The 22,962-nt window shown below is 39.2% G+C and overlaps 1 protein-coding gene and 3 non-coding genes across 4 annotated transcripts; 1 reads left to right on the top strand and 3 right to left on the bottom strand.

Moving 5' to 3' along the window:
• Nucleotides 1-3,504: 3,504 nt before the first annotated feature.
• On the bottom strand, nt 3,505-5,228 carry LOC131955982 (adhesive plaque matrix protein-like). Its single transcript, XM_059320318.1, has 2 exons — nt 4,097-5,228; nt 3,505-4,058 (listed from the first exon to the last, which is right to left on the bottom strand). The coding sequence occupies exons 1-2, from the start codon at nt 5,226-5,228 to the stop codon at nt 3,505-3,507; spliced, it is 1,686 nt and encodes a 561-aa protein (XP_059176301.1).
• An 11,131-nt stretch (nt 5,229-16,359) lies between these two features.
• On the bottom strand, nt 16,360-16,431 carry Trnag-ucc (transfer RNA glycine (anticodon UCC)). Its single transcript has one exon. It is a non-coding gene; the product is annotated as a tRNA-Gly (tRNA).
• Nucleotides 16,432-19,928: 3,497 nt separating this feature from the next.
• Trnag-ucc (transfer RNA glycine (anticodon UCC)) lies at nt 19,929-20,000 on the bottom strand. Its single transcript has one exon. It is a non-coding gene; the product is annotated as a tRNA-Gly (tRNA).
• Nucleotides 20,001-22,235: 2,235 nt separating this feature from the next.
• On the top strand, nt 22,236-22,307 carry Trnag-ucc (transfer RNA glycine (anticodon UCC)). Its single transcript has one exon. It is a non-coding gene; the product is annotated as a tRNA-Gly (tRNA).
• Nucleotides 22,308-22,962: the final 655 nt, after the last annotated feature.

Raw genomic sequence — 22,962 nt, 5'->3', positions numbered from 1 at the left:
CCACCCGTCCATCCACCCACCCATCCATCCAGCAATCGCCACTTAAATTTACTATCCACCCTGATAATTCACCCTACCCAGTTATTGCCACCCTCCTCCACCCATCCACCCACCCGATGATTGCCACCCACCCCCATCCACCCACAATATGATTTCCACCCCCACCCACCCCCCATCCACCCACCCAATGATAGCCACCACCCCCCCTACATCCACCCACCCAATGATAGCCACCACCCCCCTACATCCACCCACCCAATGATAGCCACCACCCCCCATCCACCCACCCAATGATAGCCACCACCCCCCTACATCCACCCACCCAATGATAGCCACCACCCCCCTACATCCACCCACCAAATGATAGCCACCACCCCCCTACATCCACCCACCCAATGATTGCCACCACCCCCTACATCCACCCACCCAATGATAGCCACCACCCCCCTACATCCACCCACCAAATGATAACCACCACCCCCCATCCACTCACCCAATGATAGCCACCACCCCCCTACATCCACCCACCCAATGATAGCCACCACCCCCCTACATCCACCCACCCAATGATAGCCACCACCACCCTACATCCACCCACCCAATGATAGCCACCACCACCCTACATCCACCCACCCAATGATTGCCACCACCTCCATCCACCCACACCACATGTACATCTCCCTGACGCCATGTTACATCATTGAACCCCTTTGTCCAGCCCCGCCCCCTAAGTAGCCACCCTTGTCCAGTACACCAGCCGCAGACGATGGAATCGATACGCCTGCAATCTACCGCTATTCTGCATTTGTGTCATTGCACATTCCTCCATGATTTATTTGATCTTTGCTAGTTTTTATACTTGGCATTTTGAGATGAACATGTAGCTTTTTTTACAAGATTTTATTTAACTTGCCTCCTCTGTTTGTAGTCAGGGTGGAAAGGGGCAAGAGAGGTCACTATAATATCTATTGAATCCCTTTACTAAATTTAAGAAGTGACCTTCGTTTTTCTTTATAGTTATTTAAATGGTTGAGGTCGGAGTGGTCGAGTTGGTAAAGCGCAGAAAAAGTCTCGAGTTCGAATCCTCGTTAGCTAGGGACAGTACTCTTCTAGGAGAGACAACTCCAAAATCAAACAACTGCTGCCTTGTAGTTTGTCCTTTGTTGGACAAAAGCTATGGAAGCAAATCCAAAAAGAAAAACCTGCTGAAATTAAAGTTAATGGCCTCAATGGCGCATAACCAGTTGACACGTATACCTAATTGTGTTGGAGGGGATCCCTTCCAACACTAAAATTAAGAACGATGAATATTTAAATGGTGGTGCGCTATTGTATATTTTTAAAAAACATTTATTTTCCTATATCTAGTGCATAATTATACGAAATATAGTTATTGATATTTTTTTTAAATAATGGCTTGTTATTGTTAGAGTAAATATTTTGAACGTGTGACCCAAAAATTTGGTACAACGCAATTATTATTTTAGGAAAACTTCTTTCTGAATATCTTTTTTTTTTTTACTTTAAATATTCGATTTAATATAGCGGAGAATTTAGATGTAAAAAAAAATTGTTTCCAAAAGCGACATATTAAAACTGGCTTTGCTAGTTCAGTCGACGTTACTCGGGGTAGCAATTTGCATTTCACCCCTTCAAGACAAGTAAATTTCTCCTTCATAAAGTGGAGAAAAATGAGAAAAAAAATTTGGAGGCGTGGCAAGTTCAAGCAAAAAAAAAATGTGTAGAAGTGTAAAGAAAATTTATTAAAAAGTGTGGACAAAATGATGAAAAATTGTAAACGATAAAAGCAGAAAACAAAATGTGTTTAAAGAAACTGTAGAAGTGTAGAAAAATATAGTGTAGTTAAAACAAAACTCTAAAAAAAATGTGTAATTTTCCCAAGCTACTTTTTATAACTTGAATCCTTCAACGTACGACCAGACGGCCGTGGTCGTAAAATAAAAGCACCGAAAAATCTGACAACTACCCGTATCACGTGACAACAGCCACGCGCTTTATTACGACACCATCGACGTGGGCCATCAGGGGAAGACTTGTAAACAAGGTCACGTGTTTCCCGTGTACTGGTACCTTCAGGACGGTTTGGGAATAATTTGATGGTCATCTAGTGGGTTTAGACTAGAGAGGTTCAAAGTGGCTTCAATAAGTGGGCTTTTAAGTTTAATTTTAAGGGGCTTCAACAAATGGGGCTTTAAAGTTTAATTTTAAAGGGCTTCAACAAGGGGATTTTAAGTTTAATTTTAAGGGGCTTCAACAAGGGGCTTTTAAGTTTAATTTTAAGGGGCTTCAACGAGATGGCTTCTAATTTTAATTTTATGGGGCTTCAACAAATGGGGCTTTTAAGTTTAATTTTAAGGGGCTTCAACAAGAGGGCTTCTAATTTTAATTTAAAGGGGTTTTTACAAGCGGGGCTTCTGAGTTTTATTTTAAGTGGCTTCAACAAAAGGGCTTTACGTTTAATTTTAATAGACTTCAACAAGACGGCTTCTGTGTTTAATTTTATGGGGCTTCGGGTCTAGTGAGGCATCTTACGCCAATTTAAGAGGCTTTAATTTTAGCAAGCTTCTTATATTGATTTTAAGTAAATTCAACCCGGCTTCTGAGATGATATTTTATTAAAAGGAAATTTTCTAGCGTCGCTAGCCTGTTAATATATCCCAAGCAATAAATGTATTTTTTGCAAGATAAATCTTATCATACGGTTTATCAATCCAAAAAATGTTAGATTACCCCGGCTCTCTGACGTAATTTATATATATATATATATATATATATATATATATATATAGTGAAATACAATTATACTAACTTTATTGATACATTCTAATAAAGGTTATCGTCTCCAGAAGCAGGTTGCAGACACACATTACGGTGTCAGTTACATTTGAACATATAATTGAATTCTGAGTAATTAGAAGTTTATTATTTTAACTCTAAACCTAACCCTAACACCAAACACTAACACCCTAACCCCAACACCCTAACACCCTAACCCCAACACCCTAACACCCTAACTCTAACACCTTAATTCCAACACCCTAACACCAAACCCTAGCACCCTAACTCCAACACCCTAACACCTTAACCCTAACACCCTAACACCTTAACCCCAACACCCTAACACCCTAACCCCGACACCCTAACACCTTAACCCCAACACCCTAACACCTTAACCCCAACACCCTAACACCTTAACCCCAACACCCTAACACCTTAACCCCAACACCCTAACACCTTAACCCCAACACCCTAACACCTTAACCCCAACACCCTAACACCTTAACCCCAACACCCTAACACCTTAACCCCAACACCCTAACACCTTAACCCCAACACCCTAACACCTTAACCCCAACACCCTAACACCTTAACCCCAACACCCTAACACCTTAACCCCAACACCCTAACACCTTAACCCCAACACCCTAACACATACTACCCTAACGTGTTGTCTTTTCTAGCCCCGACCACCTTCCCGTCGATTCATTTATTTTCCCGATCGATCGGATTGTATTGATTTGTCTGGCAAGCATATAATAAACAAGGTGTTATTGCCTGTGAGACATGGCTAATTGAATCGGGGGGACTCTTCACACCAGTCAAAAAACAATGGTTGACGGGGTATTTGACGAGGTATTTGACGGGGTATTTGACGGGGTATTTGACGGGGTATTTGACGGGGTATTTGACGGGGTATTTGACGGGGTATTTGACGGGGTATTTGACGGGGTATTTGACGGGGTATTTGACGGGGTATTTGACGGGGTATTTGACGGGGTATTTGACGGGGTATTTGACGGGGTATTTGACGGGGTATTTGACGGGGTATTTGACGGGGTATTTGACGGGGTATTTGACGGGGTATTTGACGGGGTATTTGATGGGGTATTTGACGGGGTATTTGACGGGGTATTTGACGGGGTATTTGACGGGGTATTTGACGGGGTATTTGACGGGGTATTTGACGGGGTATTTGACGGGGTATTTGACGGGGTATTTGACGGGGTATTTGACGGGGTATTTGACGGGGTATTTGACTGACGTGGTTGACGGGGTATTTGACGGGGTATTTGACTGACGTGGTTGACTGGTGTGATGTCGTTGACGGGGTATTTGACGGGGTATTTGACGGGGTATTTGACGGGGTATTTGACGGGGTATTTGACGGGGTATTTGACGGGGTATTTGACGGGGTATTTGACGGGGTATTTGACGGGGTATTTGACGGGGTATTTGACGGGGTATTTGACGGGGTATTTGACGGGGTATTTGACGGGGTATTTGACGGGGTATTTGACGGGGTATTTGACGGGGTATTTGACGGGGTATTTGACGGGGTATTTGACGGGGTATTTGACGGGGTATTTGACGGGGTATTTGACGGGGTATTTGACGGGGTATTTGACGGGGTATTTGACGGGGTATTTGACGGGGTATTTGACGGGGTATTTGACGGGGTATTTGACGGGGTATTTGACGGGGTATTTGACGGGGTATTTGACGGGGTATTTGACGGGGTATTTGACGGGGTATTTGACGGGGTATTTGACGGGGTATTTGACGGGGTATTTGACGGGGTATTTGACGGGGTATTTGACGGGGTATTTGACGGGGTATTTGACTGACGTGGTTGACGGGGTATTTGACGGGGTATTTGACTGACGTGGTTGACTGGTGTGATGTCGTTGACGGGGTATTTGACGGGGTATTTGACGGGGTATTTGACGGGGTATTTGACGGGGTATTTGACGGGGTATTTGGCTGATGTGGTTGACGGGGTTTTTGACTGATGTGGTTGACTGGTGTGATGTCGTTGACGGGGTATTTGACTGATGTGGTTGACGGGATATTTGACTGATGTGGTTGACGGGATATTTGACTGATGTGGTTGACGTGGTATTTGACTGATGTGGTTGACGGGGTATTTGACTGATGTGGTTGGCGGGGTTTTTGACTGGTGTGGTTGACGGGGTATTTGACTGATGTGGTTGACGTGGTATTTGACTGGTGTGGTTGACGGGGTATTTGACTGATGTGGTTGACGGGGTATTTGACTGATGTGGTTGACGGGGTTTTTGACTGATGTGGTTGACGGGGTATTTGACTGATGTGGTTGACGGGGTATTTGGCTGATGTGGTTCACGCGGTATTTGACTGATGTGGCTGACGGAGTATTTGACTGACCTGATGTGACTATTGAGCCTCATCCGTCAGGGGATTCGAACTCGGGACTTTTGGTAAACATTACTTAAACGCCCCTCTAAGTTAAAAAGATTTACTTCGGAACACCCAACAATAAACTTCGAATGCGAAAATCGCCCATAAAGTTAAAACACCGTTATGGTCAGAACACTTTTAAAACTAAAACACCTTTGAAGCTTGTTAATATATATATATATATATATATATATATATATATATATATATATATATATATATATATATATATTACCAACTTTAAAGCTTAAAACAGAAAAACATAAAAAGTAGAAATCTTAACAAGTACAAAACAGCCAGAATAAAACCTAACAAGCATAAAACCTAACAAGCATAAAACCAAGCTACCAAGCAACGAGGCGTCACATTCATGCCCCCAACTAACGTCACACAAAAGTGATATCAATGTCTTTCTTGCTCGTTAGTGTATCGATTACCCATCATTACATGTTCACTACAAGTCATTAATTATTAACGCCCCTTGTTCCTCTACCAACTTCGATGGTTAAAATTATCTGTATCGATGAATCACTTCAATACAACAGTAATTAACGAAGTGAAGTTGTGTGTTTGTCCCATTTTCAGACATCATAAATATTTCTGTTACCATTGAATAAAATATGAGAGTGATATTAATCTCCTATAACTCCTGTTTTCTCCCCACCCACATCACACCCATCCCCCCTACCTCTGATCCACCCTAAAGGGGCGTAATCATGGATGAGCTTCTAACATCACCAGAGTGACATTTCCTTGATCATTCTCTAGATTCCGTCATGCGAAATATAACTACAATTTCCTGACCGTTTTTTTTTTATTATTATAGCTGCTTGTAACAACCGATAGCTCGCTTAAAATACACAACGACAAATTAATTTTTTCACAGCATAGAAATGGACAGGGCATTATTCAGACAAAACAGATTATTTTTTATCCACTGTTAATGTGGGTGCCACCCCGCTTTTTAAGCCGAGATGTGAATTAAATGATGTTCTCTTGTACGTTCGCTCAGACAACCTGACGCCAATATACGGTTCTTTTTTACTTTCTCGTATAGAGGAAGTAATGTAATTGGGCACAAAAATCACATGAAATTTTGAGTTTTCATAGTTTTACACGTCAGTGCTTCATCATATATGGATGATAGAGGACTTCTTTTAATCGAGCATAAATTATAAATGCAGATTTATCAAAATTTTGGTGTTCTATGCGTAATCCAGTCGGAAAAACTGGGCTTTGCTGTTCTGTCCGTATGTTTTTGTGTGTGTGCGTTTGTATGTGTGTCTGTGAACACGATAACTTGAGTACCGTTACAGCTAGGTTTGACTAGTTATTTGTATCACTAGAACTAGATGTGTGACTATATGTGGCTATTTTGTTCAGCAAATTATCATGGCACATCTAACACAAGAAACATTGTCACACATTTGATCTAAACTAAATAAGTAAGTTTCATGGCCCTACATTTTTTTCCTAGACATTTTTCCTCTACACGATTCGATCAGTAAAACGATTTTTCTCACCAGTAAAACATTATTTGTACACATGTAAAACAAATTTTTACCCCTGATATTTCTCTCGTCTAAGCGATAAACTCGATGCTGTTTAAAAAGTTGCGAGAGAGATAACGTGGTCTGCCACAGGGTCAGGTTTTTTCTACATGTATCATGGGCATTATACGATTTGGTTTTGGTGGGCTTTTTGTGGTAGTTTTAGATAAAGTGTAGTGGTTATTTTATCTTCATCTGATTTTTTCTCTGCTATAATATTTTTAACTTGACCATTTTCCTGTATTACTGTTTGTCTAAATCAACAAATAAAAAATGGTTTGGAAACGAAGTAGCTTGTTAAGGAACAATAAAACTGTTTGTCTTGTAAAAATATTGAATGCTACTCTCCAGATAAAAGATCTTTATATTATTGTTATTCAATACAAAATTTAAGTCAACAGCTTATTAATGAACGATATTCAATACAAATTTTCAGTCAATAGTTCATTAATTTTAAAAATTCACTGCAAAATTTCAGTCAATAGCTTATTAATTAACGATATTCAATACAAATTTTCAGTCGACAATTCATTAATTAAAGATATTCAATAGACAATTACAAAACACCACTAGCATCGCGTATGTGTGTTTTGTTGTATTACTCCACACGGAGAGATGGGTGTAAAACCCGTGAGCTAAAGCGTCTTATCTGACCAGCCAGCAATATAGTTTAAAAAAATAAATATGAGAACTTGGACTGATACTGTATGGATGTCTGGAAAATCTCAACCAACGGGAGATGCTCTCTTAACTAAATGTTGCATGTTTAAAACTTGGAACGATGCGCTAATCTGTGGAGTAATTACCCCGAAACAAAACATTTACCAAAAAATTTGGGACGGTTTCATTAGGATTTTACGTTGATGTATCCGCGCCCCCAAGGGGTGTAGCCATAACCAACGTCATGATCTCATGTACCACGCCCTAGGGTTCGCCCCTATCACGCAAGCTCTAATACACCCGTCCCCCTCCTGTTTCAAACTCCCCCCCCCCCCCATAAAACACCCCTCCCCAAAGTTTAAAGACAGCGTGTAGACCATGTAAACCAATCCAATTAGTTTTTACGACAACGCCACCACCTATTTGTGATGACGTTGATGAACCGATTCGACTTTACTGTTGGCTCCAAAGTACCTCCACACACACCCACACACCCCCCACACCCCTGCTTTACTGCCGATTTGTAATCATCAATTAAATCGTAAAACAGGAAGAGATGAGTTAATTGTTTTTGATTAGCGGTTGAGATAATACGTTTGTACTGGTAAACACTCAATTTACAACAGATATAGTCATACAGACGGACTAACTACCATTGGTCAGTCCTGGTCGTAGAGACGGATTAAATGCCACTGGTCAGTCCTGGTCATACAGACGGATTAACTACCATTGGTCAGTCCTGGTCGTAGAGACGGATTAACTAACCTTAGGTTGTAATGAGAGAGATGGAATAACTGACATTGGTCAGAGGTGGTCAAAGAATTGGATTAACTGCCATTGGTCAGTCGTAGTCATAGAGACGGATTAACTGCCTTCTGGTTAGTAGTGGTCATAGAGATGGATTAACTGCCATTGGTCAGTGGTGGTCATAGAATGGATTAACTGTCACTGTCATTAGTCGTGGTGATAGGGATGGATTAACTGTCATTGGTCAGTCGTAGTCATAGAATGGATTAATAACCCTTAGTCAGTCATTTGAAGAACCGTGTCTCAATAGGTTAATGTAAGTTTTTCTGTTTAGTTTTACTACTATTTAAACTTCCTACATAAGCCTTAGCTCGCCAGTCCATAAAGTTGTCGGGACTTTTACCTCAGGTCAGCACACTGCCATTAATTCTACTGCTAATGAGTACACTGCGATAAACGCCATCACAACGTCGTTTAGTGTAGGTTGCAGTAGCTCGTGAAATTCATTAATTTACTAGCTGCTTAATTAGGCGTAAGGAACCACGATGAGACTTGTGGGAAGGAGATTTGCTTGGGTACTTTTTAGAGAAATGTTGCTGGCTATAGGGCTGGTAAGTAGGTCACCAACCAGTTCTACAGCTCAATAAAACCTGCATGAGCCATAGAACTGGTTGGTGACCTACTTACCAGCCCTAATAGGGGCTTACTTTTTAGAGAAATGTTGCTGGCTATTTGCTCAGAGCTTCTTCCAGGCATCTTTTCGGGGTGGCTCTGCCCCCCCCCCTCCCCAAGAAAGTCTACCGCCCCTCCTCTCGAAAATTTTAGTCCGCATCCCCCCCCCCCCCCCCCCCCGAAAATTTTAAGTTTTTAACATGGGTTTCCGAATCATTGAATAGCCCGAACGTGGTCCCAAATCGGGAATTAAAACTTTGGGTATGTTAGTCACGGGCATATGGAAGTGGTCGCCGGAACAGGGTAGATAAACGAGTTTCAAACTTAGGTGCTAGGTTTTTGTTTTCATACCACCAACCACGTTCTATTGTTTTGTGAGAAGTGGTATGGTTGTGTTAGAGGGTTGGCACAAATAATAACAACCCGTTTCTCTAGTCCCATGAACAAACAAAATAATTCACTTTGGTAAATATTGGTGATAGTTACATTAAAAAGTCTATGTATTGTGAAAGCTTGTCATGAATAACCAATATATTTCAATTCACCTACTGGGAATTGCGAGGAGAAGGGGTGGGGGTGGTAATAATTGAGGTAGCAACTGATAAGCTTTACATCCGTTTGGTTTTGATGCTATCTCTTTTATAGTTATTACTGAACAGTTTGTTTTTTGTTGTTTTCTTTTTATGTTGTTGTTTTTTTGTTTGATTTTTTTTTCTGTTTTTTTTTGTGTTTGAACCTTTTACACTACAAGATGATTAATCTGATATGAGTTAAAGACAAAGTTTAGTTTGTGATATTCAGCGGTATGAAGGATATATTTAAACAAACAGCTGTTGTTTGTTTTGTTTTGTTTTTTTTTTTGTTTTTTTTTCTTTATACCATAAATAGAGTTTTAACGCCAAATTTTCATTAAATCAATAATGTTAGTGTGTAAGGGGATAGTTATATCTTATGCTCAGAATGAGAGCAGAGGCATTAGCAAGTACTACTCTAAGATGTACACTACAGGGCATGAGAAAACGAGGAATGACAGAAGACACTTAGAAGATCAATGAAGAAAGTGTTGAAGGAAAGAGCCCAACATTCCAACAAACAGAGGTTATAGCTAGAGGCAGGACGAAATGGCGCTCACTTGTTGATGCCTCGTACGACAATTAGCGTTGATGGAGGATGATGTTTATACGTTATGTATGTGTAATATTACGTTCTGAATGTGTAATGTTGCCTTCTGTGTGTGTTATTTTACGTTCTGAATGTGTAATGTTGCCTTCTGTGTGTGTTATTTTACGTTCTGAATATGTAATGTTGCCTTCTGTATGTGTTATTTTACGTTCTGTATGTGTGATAATACACTCTACATAACTTCCCAATCACTTGGCTCTAGCTAATTTCAACCCTAAAAAAGAACACCCATCGGGTGTTAAGATTAAAGTGATAAAGTTTTAAACTTTTTATTTCTCCCATCTGCATGAAGACCTCTTGCAGGTTCGCAATCCATCATCATCTCCGATTGTTGATACAAGGCACTGTCGCGATTACGTCCCATATTGATGTGTTGACGATTACGTCCCATATTGATGTGTTGACGATGCATTGATAATTTCGAGATTTAGAATTTATTTTATCTTAAAGCTTTTTTTATAATGTGTGTACATCAAAAAAAAAAGTTGGTCAGCTTGACATGCGAAAATATTAACGCTGTTTGAAGAGGATTAAAATAAAGCTGCAGTGTAGAGAAGGTTCACTGGGTATTTTATTGATCTGCTCAGGATTAATTCGCTAGATTTTCTTTAACTAGTTCAGGGTTAATACGAAGGGCTTTTTATAGACTAGTGCAGGGTTAATACGAAGGGTTTTTCATAGAACAGTGCGGGGTTTATTCAAAATGTCTTTTAGTGGCGTACAGGGTTCACCCCAAAGGTCTTTTGTAGACGTGTAGGGTTTATTAAAGGTCTTATTAGTAGGTCTTTTGTAGGTTTGCAGGCTTCATTCAAAAGATCTTTAAGTAGCGTACAGGGTTAATACAAAATGTATTTTTTCTGTTTAGGACACGTACATTATTTAGTTAAAGTCTTTTATCGACGAGTGCAGGGCGCATTCAAAAGGTCTTTTATAGGCGAGCAGGGTTTACTCAGAAGGTATTTTACAAACCAGTGTAGTCTAAAACTACTTTAAACTTAAACTTAGATCTCCTTGCTGCCGTAGAGTAAAGAGGATAACGATTACAATAGAGTCAGTTAGGTCCAAACGCCATTTTTTCGAAAAACTTAACATCAGTGTGTACACTTCCTCCCTTTAAAAACACCATCAGTGTGCACACTTCCCTCCCTTTAAAAACAGCATCATTATTCACACTTCCCTCCCTTTAAAAACAACGTCAGTATTCACACTTCCCTCCCTTTAAAAACAACATAAGTGTGTACACTTCCCTCCCTTTAAAAACAACATCAGTATTCACACTTCCCTCCCTTTAAAAACACCATCAGTATTCACTCTTCCCTCCCTTTAAAAACAACATAAGTGTGCACACATCCCTCCCTTTAAAAACAACATAAGTATTCACACTTCCCTCCCTTTAAAAACAACATAAGTGTGTACACTTCCTTCCCTTTAAAAACAACATCAGTATTCACACTTCCCTCCCTTTAAAAACACCATCAGTATTCACACTTCCCTCCCTTTAAAAACAGCATCAGTATTCACACTTCCCTCCCTTTAAAAACAGCATCAGTGTGCACACTTCCCTCCCTTTAAAAACAGCATCAGTATTCACACTTCCCTCCCTTTAAAAACAACATCAGTATTCACACTTCCCTCCCTTTAAAAACACCATCATTGTGCACACTTCCCTCCCTTTGAAAACGTTAACATCAGTATTCACACTTCCCTCCCTTTAAAAACACCATCAGTATTCACTCTTCCCTCCCTTTAAAAACAACATAAGTGTGCACACATCCCTCCCTTTAAAAACAACATCAGTATTCACACTTCCCTCCCTTTAAAAACAGCATCAGTATTCACACTTCCCTCCCTTTAAAAACAGCATCAGTGTGCACACTTCCCTCCCTTTAAAAACAGCATCAGTATTCACACTTCCCTCCCTTTAAAAACAACATCAGTATTCACACTTCCCTCCCTTTAAAAACAGCATCAGTGTGCACACTTCCCTCCCTTTAAAAACAGCATCAGTATTCACACTTCCCTCCCTTTAAAAACAACATCAGTATTCACACTTCCCTCCCTTTAAAAACAACATAAGTGTGCACACATCCCTCCCTTTAAAAACAACATCAGTATTCACACTTCCCTCCCTTTAAAAACAGCATCAGTATTCACACTTCCCTCCCTTTAAAAACAGCATCAGTGTGCACACTTCCCTCCCTTTAAAAACAGCATCAGTATTCACACTTCCCTCCCTTTAAAAACAACATCAGTATTCACACTTCCCTCCCTTTAAAAACAACATCAGTGTGCACACTTCCCTCCCTTTGAAAACGTTAACATCAGTATTCACACTTCCCTCCCTTTAAAAACAGCATAAGTATTCACATTTCCCTCCCTTTAAAAACACCATCATTGTGCACACTTCCCTCCCTTTAAAAACAGCCCTCGAAAAATCAGGGCTTACACCACGTTTCCCGTTAGTTGATGACGCCATGCGTACACCCTCAAGAGCTCTTTAAACCCTATTAGGGGCATGTGACGCTTGGTGACGCCGCTAAATGTTTAAATTACGAGATCAGCTTCAAACCAACCCAGCCGGATGATGGAGATAAAATGGGCCTTAAATATCCCGGTTTCATTAAAAAATTTAACAAGTTTTAAAGTGTCAGTTGCATTTTTATAAATTTTTAAGGGGTCATTTTTTATCTTTTTTTCGTTAATTTATAACTTGTTCTGTATAAACACTGTTATGTTTCTGAAGTAATGTTATTGATATGTGACTGGTATCTACCTCTGCTACTATTTTCTGTGGTCTTCGTTGTTTTTTTGCATCTATATTTGTAACTTTTTTAAACTCTAATTGTTTCTGGTTGTTCAGTTCAGGGGCAATAACTCCAGGTGATTTAGATTAACACCGGCCGTAATTTCCGCTTCGGGTAACTCTGCCATTTCACGGGCGGTTGATTTCCATTCCGTTTGTCCTTGACATTTGTGGACCTAGTTAGTGGCCAGGGGAAACGTGCATCTTTCATTAATATTTCAACAGATTTTTTTATAATATAAGTTTAGGTAGAATAACGTTTGTGAATAACAACTGACATATTATTGCTGCCGAGAACTGAAGTGGAGATTTCAGCATTATCCACAAGTTAACTTGAAATGTCATCATTGTCAACAACAAAATTTAACAAGTCATTTTCACAACATAAGTGGACCATAAGTGCAGTGGCGTAGTGATGTCGGGTGTCACCCCCCAGGGGCGTAGCGACCCCTTCCCGGGGACAAACTTTCAAATTTTCGATTTACCCCCCCCCCCCCACCTCAAACTTTCGATTTGCACCCCCCCCCTCTCAAGTTTTTCTCTATATAATTTGCTATTTTTTGTCTTGGTGTCACCCCCCTAAATGGTGTCACACGGTGCGGTCCGCACCCCCCTCCCCCGCCCACCCCCCCTCCCCCCTCTCGCTACGCCTCTGCATAAGTGGCCTTGACTAAAGTTGACATGTCGGTGTTGTCCAGAACAAAAAGTTGACATTTCTTGACCGGTTTAAGCCTGGTCCACAGATTGCCGTACCCCTGACTCTAGAGAACAATGCAGCGCTGCATTCAAAAGTGGGGTGTTAAGTAAACCTAAATGGTTCTACCAGCTTTTAAACAGACAAATGTTCTGGACTAAAAAAAAAAAAATTAAATTATTAAAAATGTATATGCTTTATCCGTGGCCAGATCAATTTTTTACACAAGTCTAATGGTGCCTCATAGAATTTATGTTTGTTTAAATGTGACCCAACTTTTAAACCAACAAGACTAAATTACCATCCTTAAAAAACTACACTAAAAATTTGAATGAAAAAAAAATGAATCACTAGACCTACTAGTTTAGATCACCTACTACTAACTACCCTATTCTGAAATAACGCTAACTATAATTGCAGCCTTTTTAACAGCATCAACCTATATTTGCCAACTTCTAAACTATCCCAAACTTTCCTACACTCAACTAATCCGCAAATTTATCAAACTAGTTCTAATCATATGTGGACCTTGTATAACTCACTATGACCAAACCGAGTCGACGAGACCTTTAACAAACCATCTATTTACTAAATGAATAAGCTCAGCTCAGAATATTTTTGAATAGAAAATCGATTTTGTTTTGTGCTTTAAAGGTGAACTTTCTTAAACGTCAGATTCTTTAGGTAATCGAATTTGTTCTTTGCTATTTGTTTCAGGATGTGTACAATCTGATGGTACCTTACATCCCGTAATGCTAATATTTTAAGACTGACATCGATTTTAACAAGAATGAAAGTACGAAAAGATATAGCACATGAAGAACTTCAGAAGATCACATTTTGTGTATTAAATTTATCCAATTTAGCCAAGGTGTATACTTAAAACTAGTGCCAGAAAAATTTGACACATGTAAAAAAATATTTTTTAAAAATGGAATACGTGGGGTGTGTGAACCCCCACCTCCAAAACCCGCACACGCCTTCCTGTCACCCCACCTCAACATGACAGAGGCGTTCACCCAGGGCCCGTACAATTGTGGGGCGCACGACCCCCGCATCAACATCGACGCCCTCAACCTCAACATCAGCGACGAGCGCCTCCAGCTCTACTGCAACATCCGGAGCGGCTACGGTCTGGCGGCCACCACCATCGCCGTGTTGGGAATTATGGGAAATATTTTCTCACTCATCATCCTGCCCAGAACTGGCGGCACCAAGAACGCCATCATCTTCCTCTTCACGCTAGGAATTTACGACACGCTCTTCCTGATTTCTGGAATATTCCTCAAGTGAGTACATTCACTCTTTGTTTTTATACGTTTGTTATAAACAAAGTCCTTCAAACAAGAACTTGGTGTTCGTAACTATGTTATTCTGTTTTAAATCAAACCCCTCAAGCTAGAATTGTTCGTCTAAAGTCTGAAGATAAAAAAAAAATTTTGCGCGAATGTCATACTGTTGTCTTCAAAAAGCAATATAGAAAGAGCATTACTTCAAATTTAAATGTTAATATGGGTGTGTCACATTACGTTGTAGGTGGGTAGTTAAAACAAAGGCTACACGTGTACACAATCACCCTCCATAGATCTACAATAACTTTTTGCGTATCATCTAAATAACATTCTGTAAACAACTAACACATCGAGTCAAAGAAAACAAAGAATCACATCTAGTTTCTGAGAGAGAAACTTTCCAAGGGTAACATTCCCTTGTGGGCAACATTTGATCTTGTGAATGTTACACACGCACCTCTGAAAAGGTGATACGTATTTGAAATGTGATGCTCTTCTGTAAATATGAAGAAAAGTCTGAAATGTGATGCGCTTCTGACAATATGAAAAAAGTCTAAAATGTGATGCGCTTCTGTAAATATGAAGAAAAGTCTGAAATGTGATGCGCTTCTGTAAATATGAAGAAAAGTCTGAAATGTGATGCATTTCTGTAAATATGAAGAAAAGTCTGAAATTGATGCACTTCTGTAAATATGAAGAAAAGTCTGAAATGTGATGCACTTCTGTAAATATGAAGAAAAGTTTAAAATGTGAGGAATTAAGTCTGAACTTGTGATATAGTTCTGAAAATTCGCTTCTTTGAGTAATCAACTATGTTGTCTAATTTTTTCCAATGTGCAGATTATTTTTGTCAATTTGTTACAAGCATTAGTGCTCCAAGTGTCAATCCATAAAAATTAACATAGGAAATTTAATAATTACATATTTTGCTTTAACAAATGTCTAGATCAAAGTCAAAACCAAAGTAACCTTTCTCCACTGTGTAGTGCTTTGTTTGCTTTTATTTTTGTGTAGTGCTTTGTTTGCTTTTATTTTTGTCTGAGCTCTAACTTTTCTAAAAAAATCTCGATAACCCACGCTCCATTACTGTTGTTAAACATTGCTAATGTTCGTCTATTGGGGGTTCTTTTGTTAAACATTGCTAATGTTCATCTATTGAGGGTTCTGTCTAATGGTGTCGTGTTAACAAACAGCGTCAAATCTCTGTTAACAAACTGGCTATGATGTACATTAAATCACACAATGGACAATGTTTATTTACCCGTTAGATCACACGTATAACGAGTGCTTGTTTAAGAGGGCTCTATGTGTTTAATCGCATTACTTGTTAAGTATCGGCCTTTTGTTTATTGTATTATGTGTTTAGTTAGGTTGTATTCCAGTGATACCGCGGATTGTATGAAAGTAAAGGTGGCTGGACAAAGTGCTTACCACACCTTCCCGTCATATATCGATTTCAAGAAACATATGAACAGTTATCAATCTTTTAAAACAGGTCTGGATGAAAAAGTAAAAATGTACTGCGTCAGCCGGGAGTCGAACCCGGTCTAATTGCTTGGAAGGCAACTATGCTAACCGTTACACCACCGACGCTTGTGATTTAGTTACGAGTTTAAAGTAAAAATACATACATAATTCACGGCTTATAACACATAAGGGGATTAGGATAAGCAATCTGTCACCTATTGATTGATCGCCGTATAAATTTAGACAGGGTTGGGTGAGCGTGGTCGGGTCGGTAGAGCTCATGGTTGCTAAACTGAAAGGTTCCGAGTACGATTCTTCGGACAGATGAAGCTCAATAGTTTGGGACAGCAACTTTTCTAGGAGAGACAATTAAAAACTCAAACAACTGCTGCCTTGTATGTGGGTTTTTTTTTTTTTTTTGGATGGACAAAGGTTATGGAAGCAAATGCGGGCTGATATTGGAGTCAACGGGTCATAATGCGCATAACATGTTGACACGTAATATTATGTTGTGTTTTGAGCAAATTTCGACGAACATTACAATTTAGAGCGAAGAAGAAGAAGACTGAGTTACTGAAAAAGTTGTGACTGACTTACAGAAAGTGATTTGAGAAATTTCACAATGTTATGCAACCTGAACTTTCAAAGTAATTGCTGTAAGATCTACAGAAATGTCTACAATGTAACCAAAATATTACAACGGCTCAACTTTTGTTCGGATGAAAAATGTGATGTTTTAACCAAAAAGCTTTTTTGAAGGCAAAAGGCTAGAAAGTGCTTGTTGGTTAAATGTGTTAGATGTATTCTTTAGTTATACAGCCGACCTGTACGGGGATAGTGTGGTATGCGCTAGTCAACCCGAAGTCAAGAGCTCCCATTTTTTAGACCGATTCAAAAGTCGAACACTGATATCAAACACGCGACCAATGCCCATAGATAGAATATAAGACGATAAAAGTAAATCGATATCTTAAAACAAACCCAGCGCTACTACATCAGTTTCCTATCGGCACTACCACGAAAGACAAAATCCAATCATTTAATCAAATGCCGTGGGATTCATTCTAAACCAGGAAACAATTTGAAGCCGCACTAAATATCTTTGGAATTGAGTTATCTCAATTGGTTGCTACATCGCTACAATCACCACTGCCGGGACAACTTGTCTGAAGATAAGTGGATGCAGTCCCCTTGGAGAACATTTTCCACTGATTTCTCGGGTTAAATCGGATTTGGAAAGAATTACGTTAAGGTCCAAGCTAGCAACACGCATTAGCAGGGTCTCATCTATACATGAGGGCCACATTTTTAGGTACAAATTCTACTTCTGTGGTTGTAGTTACAACATTTTAGGTACAAATTCTACTTATGTGGTTGTAGTTACAACTTCTTAACAAAACTACTCTGTTATGTTGTCAACTCTTTCAATTACCTTTTTTACATCTTTCTTCTCTCTTTGCTGCCACCTTTGTTTTACTTTTATTTTTATTTCCTTTTCTTTTTTAAAAATATTTTTAGCTTTTTTACTTTCTCGTATATACGTAGTATAGAGAAAGTATTGTAATCGTGCAAAAAAAAAAAATCGAGATTTTTACAAATCTCGACGTTTTACAACTCACTGATACGGAAAACATAATTTTGCAATCTTGTCCGTATGTCTGTGTGTGTGTGTGTCTGTCTGTGTGTCCGTGTGTAAACACGATAACTTGAGTACCGTTACTGCTAGGTTGATGAAATTTCATATATAAGTATTTTATCAAAATCGTAGATCCGTATCAACTTTTGAGCGATTTCCGATAACCGGAAGTGGTACTTTTTCTACTTTGAATTTTTCAAAAGCCTATAACTTGAGTACTATTTCAGATAGATAAATGAAATTTCACATGTAAGTAAAAGGTCTAATTCTCTACCTTCTGTTAAATTTTGAGTAATTTCCGTTGACCGGAAGTAGTAATTTACGCTACTTCCGATTTCTCAAAAAACTAATGTAAATTTTAAAAGTACTAATAATATTGCGCACTATTATGCGCTTTTTTATTTCGCGTTCACTTGGTGTGCAATTAATTTGTCTACGAGATTTTATTCTATTTTTAAAACTTTAAGTATTTAAAATGGATTAAAAATCATGTCTATAGCCCGAGTTCCCATCCCCTGTTATTTTATATAAGAATATTCGAGAAAGTTTAGGGGAGATCACTCCCGGTTTATTTTTTCTGAAATACTTACGTCATTTCGCTGTCATGTCAGATTAAAAAACAAATGTCATCCAATCCTCTAGTCATCCGAGATACGTGTTCAGATATATCCAACTATCTAAATATCTGACAAGCTTGTTAAGATATGTCCAACTATCTAAATATCTGACAAGCTTGTTAAGATATGTCCAACTATCTAAGTATCTGACAAGCTTGTTAAGATATGTCCAACTATCTAAATATCTGACAAGCTTGTTAAGATATGTCCAACTATCTAAATATCTGACAAGCTTGTTAAGATATGTCCAACTATCTAAATATCTGACAAGCTTGTTAAGATATGTCCAACTATCTAAATATCTGACAAGCTTGTTAAGATATGTCCAACTATCTAAATATCTGACAAGCTTGTTAAGATATGTCCAACTATCTAAATATCTGACAAGCTTGTTAAGATATATCCAACTATCTAAATATCTGACAAGCTTGTTAAGATATGTCCAACTATCTAAATATCTGACAAGCTTGTTAAGATATGTCCAACTATCTAAGTATCTGACAAGCTTGTTAAGATATGTCCAACTATCTAAATATCTGACAAGCTTGTTAAGATATGTCCAACTATCTAAGTATCTGACAAGCTTGTTAAGATATGTCCAACTATCTAAATATCTGACAAGCTTGTGAATATATGACCAACTATCTAAATATCTGACAAGCTTGTAAATATATGACCAACTATCTAAATATCTGACAAGCTTGTCAATATACGACCAACTATATAAATATCTGACACGCTTGTTAAGATATGACCTCAGATACCATGGCCCATTATTGACACGACAAACTTGTCTTCAAAATGTTTAAAGAACATTGTCCAGGTCAAGGTATTCAAATAGACGACGACAACATGTTTCCAAACAAGGTCAAAATTTGACTTTTTATTCGCCAGCATCCGTCCAAAAATAAATGCACCAGCCTTAACTTTTATCCAAGCTTCTAAAAATAGAGCGAATGCAGAGTTATGTTTTCCTTTCTAGTCTGTGAACCGGTCACTTTTGGTGCACCAAATGCACGCTTATGGGTGCAATGTTCGGTGCAATGGAAACTATCATACAAGACAGTCTCTTTGTTCGATCGGGCTAAAGTAACAGTAAATAAACTGATCTACGGGGAGTTGGAAGAAGTGAAAAGATTATTGCAAAGCAACGAGGACACGAGAAGTTTTGAGGTTTTGAGCTGAGCTTTTCAATTCAAGTCTAGACAAGAGATCAATGCTATATTAAAACATTATTATATACAGAGAAAGACATGTTTGTCCTACTCATGTATTTTCAATTACTTAGCTCTAGTCTAGTCAATCGGAGTTTTCGTTATGACATTCAAGCAAACACAATAAGAATGTTTTATTTACTTTAAAAAAAAAAGTGCGTCAGCCGGGAGTCGAACCCGGTCTAATTGCTTGGAAGGCAACTATGCTAACCGTTACACCACCGACGCTTACATGAAAACTTCTGTTTTATTGTAGAGGATTTTAAAAGTATAAATTGACACTTTAAAGTGATTCCGCTAAGCCACATCTGTTGCTTATGGATTGATTTTTTTTTTAATTCTTTAAATAACTGTAAGAGTGTTACGGCTGTGTTATAGAGTGGTTAGGTTATTGATGGGTCGGGCTATTGAGGGGTCAGGTTATTGAGGGGTTGGGTTACGGAGGGGTCAGGCTATTGAGGGATTTGATTATCGAGGGGTCGGGCTATTGATCCCTTGGCTCATTTAAGACAATTTACATTGAAATATAAAACGTACAAATGTGCACGTCAGACTGGGATTTCCACAAAGACTTCCACTCAAATGTGTTTACAACGGAATAAATCAGTTACGACAGCTCATACTTTGTGCTGAGAGAAACTGGTGATGTTTTCAATCAGCCCACAACATGCCCGTCAACAACAGGGGATTTTGTCAGAATTTAGGACCAATTCCTCGCCAAAAGCTCTGGCTTGTTCTCTTTATTATTTTTCTTATCCTCTCCACGCAAAACATAGGGCCAAGATGACACTTTGACAACGAAAACAATTTGTAGCTACTGCTATTTAACTCAAGCCTTGAAAATCTAGCCTGTGTATCAATGAAAGGTGAAGTTCAGAGCTAGGGTTAAGATGATAGTTTCGGGATTCAGTTAGTAAACTTCGTTAAATGGGTTATCTGAGTCAGCCTTTTGGAAGAGTGAATTCTCATTAAATTGGGTTTTATCTATCAATTTAAAATACAAGAGGCAAACTGCAAAGTCAACGCCGTAGATTAAAAGTTTAATTTCAGGTGTATGTCAAATTTCTTCTGAACTTTCATTCAGTTATAAAAAGCATGCCAGTGAATGCAAAGTTAAAAGCACAAAAATAATATCTTATTAAAAAAATTGCGTCAGCCGGGAGTAAAACCCGGTCTAATTGCTTGGAAGGCAACTATGCTAACCGTTACACCACCGACGCTTATATTAACAGCTTGAAATATAGTATTGTGAAAAAAAATGTGTTGCAAGTTCAAAAATTGCTACAGCTGTGAGATGTCATGTAATGGTTGAGGTTGATGCTCCCCCATCTGTAGACTCGAGATTTGTGTGCATGTTGGTGCAAACTCTGTAACAAAAAATAAAAACGGCTCTATACCATCCAAGGACTGATGGGTCATAGTGATATAGATCACATTACAATACGAGCGACAGTGAGGTCTGGGTGAGCCAGTGCCGGCGCCAGGTTATTTAGCGCCCTAGGCAAAACTTATTAAAAGCGCCCCCCCCCCCCCCCCCGCATGTTTTTTCGTTCCCCCGTATTATCATAGGCGTAGCGACCCTTCCCGGCGCCCCGTGTAAAAACTTTCGATTTGCACCCCCCCCCCCCCCCCCAAACTTTCAATTTGTTTATCCAACCCATTTTGTTGCCCCCTTACGGACAGCGTCCTAGGCGACCGCCTAGTTCGCCTCATAGGTAGCGCCGGCCCTGGGGTGAGCAATAACAAATAGGCTCAGGACTTGATCCACGCGATATTGATATGTTGCTATAATCCAGTCAAAGTTAGAGAGGCACGTGCATGCTTATAATTTAAAGATAGGAAGCGGGGATATATTAAGGAGGGTTGTTTGCAAGCTCGTTTTTTAATGAAAAATTGCTTTAGTATTACATTTTGAATTCCACAACGATGCTAGAAATCTTTAGAGCTATGAGCCATGGATGGGATTTGGAATATCAGACTCTTCACTTTGAGACACCCCAAGTCAGTGTACTACGATACTTTCCCAGTGTACTAAGACACTCTTCAAGTGTACTACGACACTTTTTCCAGTGTACTACGACACTTTTCTAGTGTACTACGACACTTCTTCAATGTACTACGACACTTCTGCGGAGTACTTCGGCATTTCTCTAAAGTACTTTGACACTTATCCAATTAATTTCGACATATCTTCGACCTTTAATATCAGTATATCTTGACATTTCTTCTGAATACTTTGACTCGCTTAAAATGAACTTAGGCAGAAAACTTCAACACTTCTGCCGTTTACATTTGTCTACTTGACTTTGAATATCTATCCATTGTATGAATCAGACTGCGTAAAGTGCATCAAAAACTCAGACGGTCAATGTAAATCTATGGAGTAAACACACAGCTGGCATCGACCCGGTGTGTCACATATTTAGGAGAATTTGATAAAAAAAGTGTGAGCAGAGATCATGAGCGTCGGTGGTGTAACGGTTAGCATAGTTGCCTTCCAAGCAATTAGACCGGGTTCGACTCCCGGCTGACGCAGTGTATTTTTTGTTTAGTTGGGGGAATTAGATAATTCAACTGGGAAAGCAATTATGAATAAGTATTCGAGCTTTGACTTTATAGAATTGTAATCTATATATATAATTCTCTTCTGGGAGCCGCTAGAAAACAAGCTGTAAACGCGACCCCTACCCCCCCCCCCACCCCTACATGATCTTAGTGAGCTGTGTTCACTCTAAATGTTTACAAGCAGAGCCAACGATTTTAAACGTAAGGGGGGTGGGGGTGGGAGGGGGGAAGGAAGGGGGGGTTATGGTCCTTAACGAGCTACTTACAGTTTTTTAAAGAAATATTTTCAGTGGCAGCGTTGGTACTGTCGAATTCACAAATTATGAATTACTGAAAAGTAGAAAATAAAACAACTAAATAGCGGCGTATGTTATGCCGCGGGCCGGCTCGTATATATAATTCTCCTCTGCGAGCCGTTAGAAAACAAGCTGCAAGCGCCTCCTTACAGTCCCCTCTCTTTTTCTCTACCACCCCACCCCCACCCCCACATTGTCTGCTGAGCTGTGGTCACGTTAATGTTTACAAACCGTACAGCCAGGTTTAGTGACGGGTATTAGGGGCAGATAATTTAGTTTGAACCGACTTTAAACTTACAGGAGGTAACTAAGAGGAGGCTGCTTTCACG

Source organism: Physella acuta, unplaced genomic scaffold (assembly GCF_028476545.2).
Source record: "Physella acuta isolate Inbredline_101_S28 unplaced genomic scaffold, ASM2847654v3 ptg001120l, whole genome shotgun sequence".
NCBI lineage: Eukaryota > Metazoa > Mollusca > Gastropoda > Physidae > Physella > Physella acuta.
The sequence above is the reverse complement of the archived record's forward strand: the minus strand, read 5'-3'. Positions and strand labels throughout refer to the sequence as shown.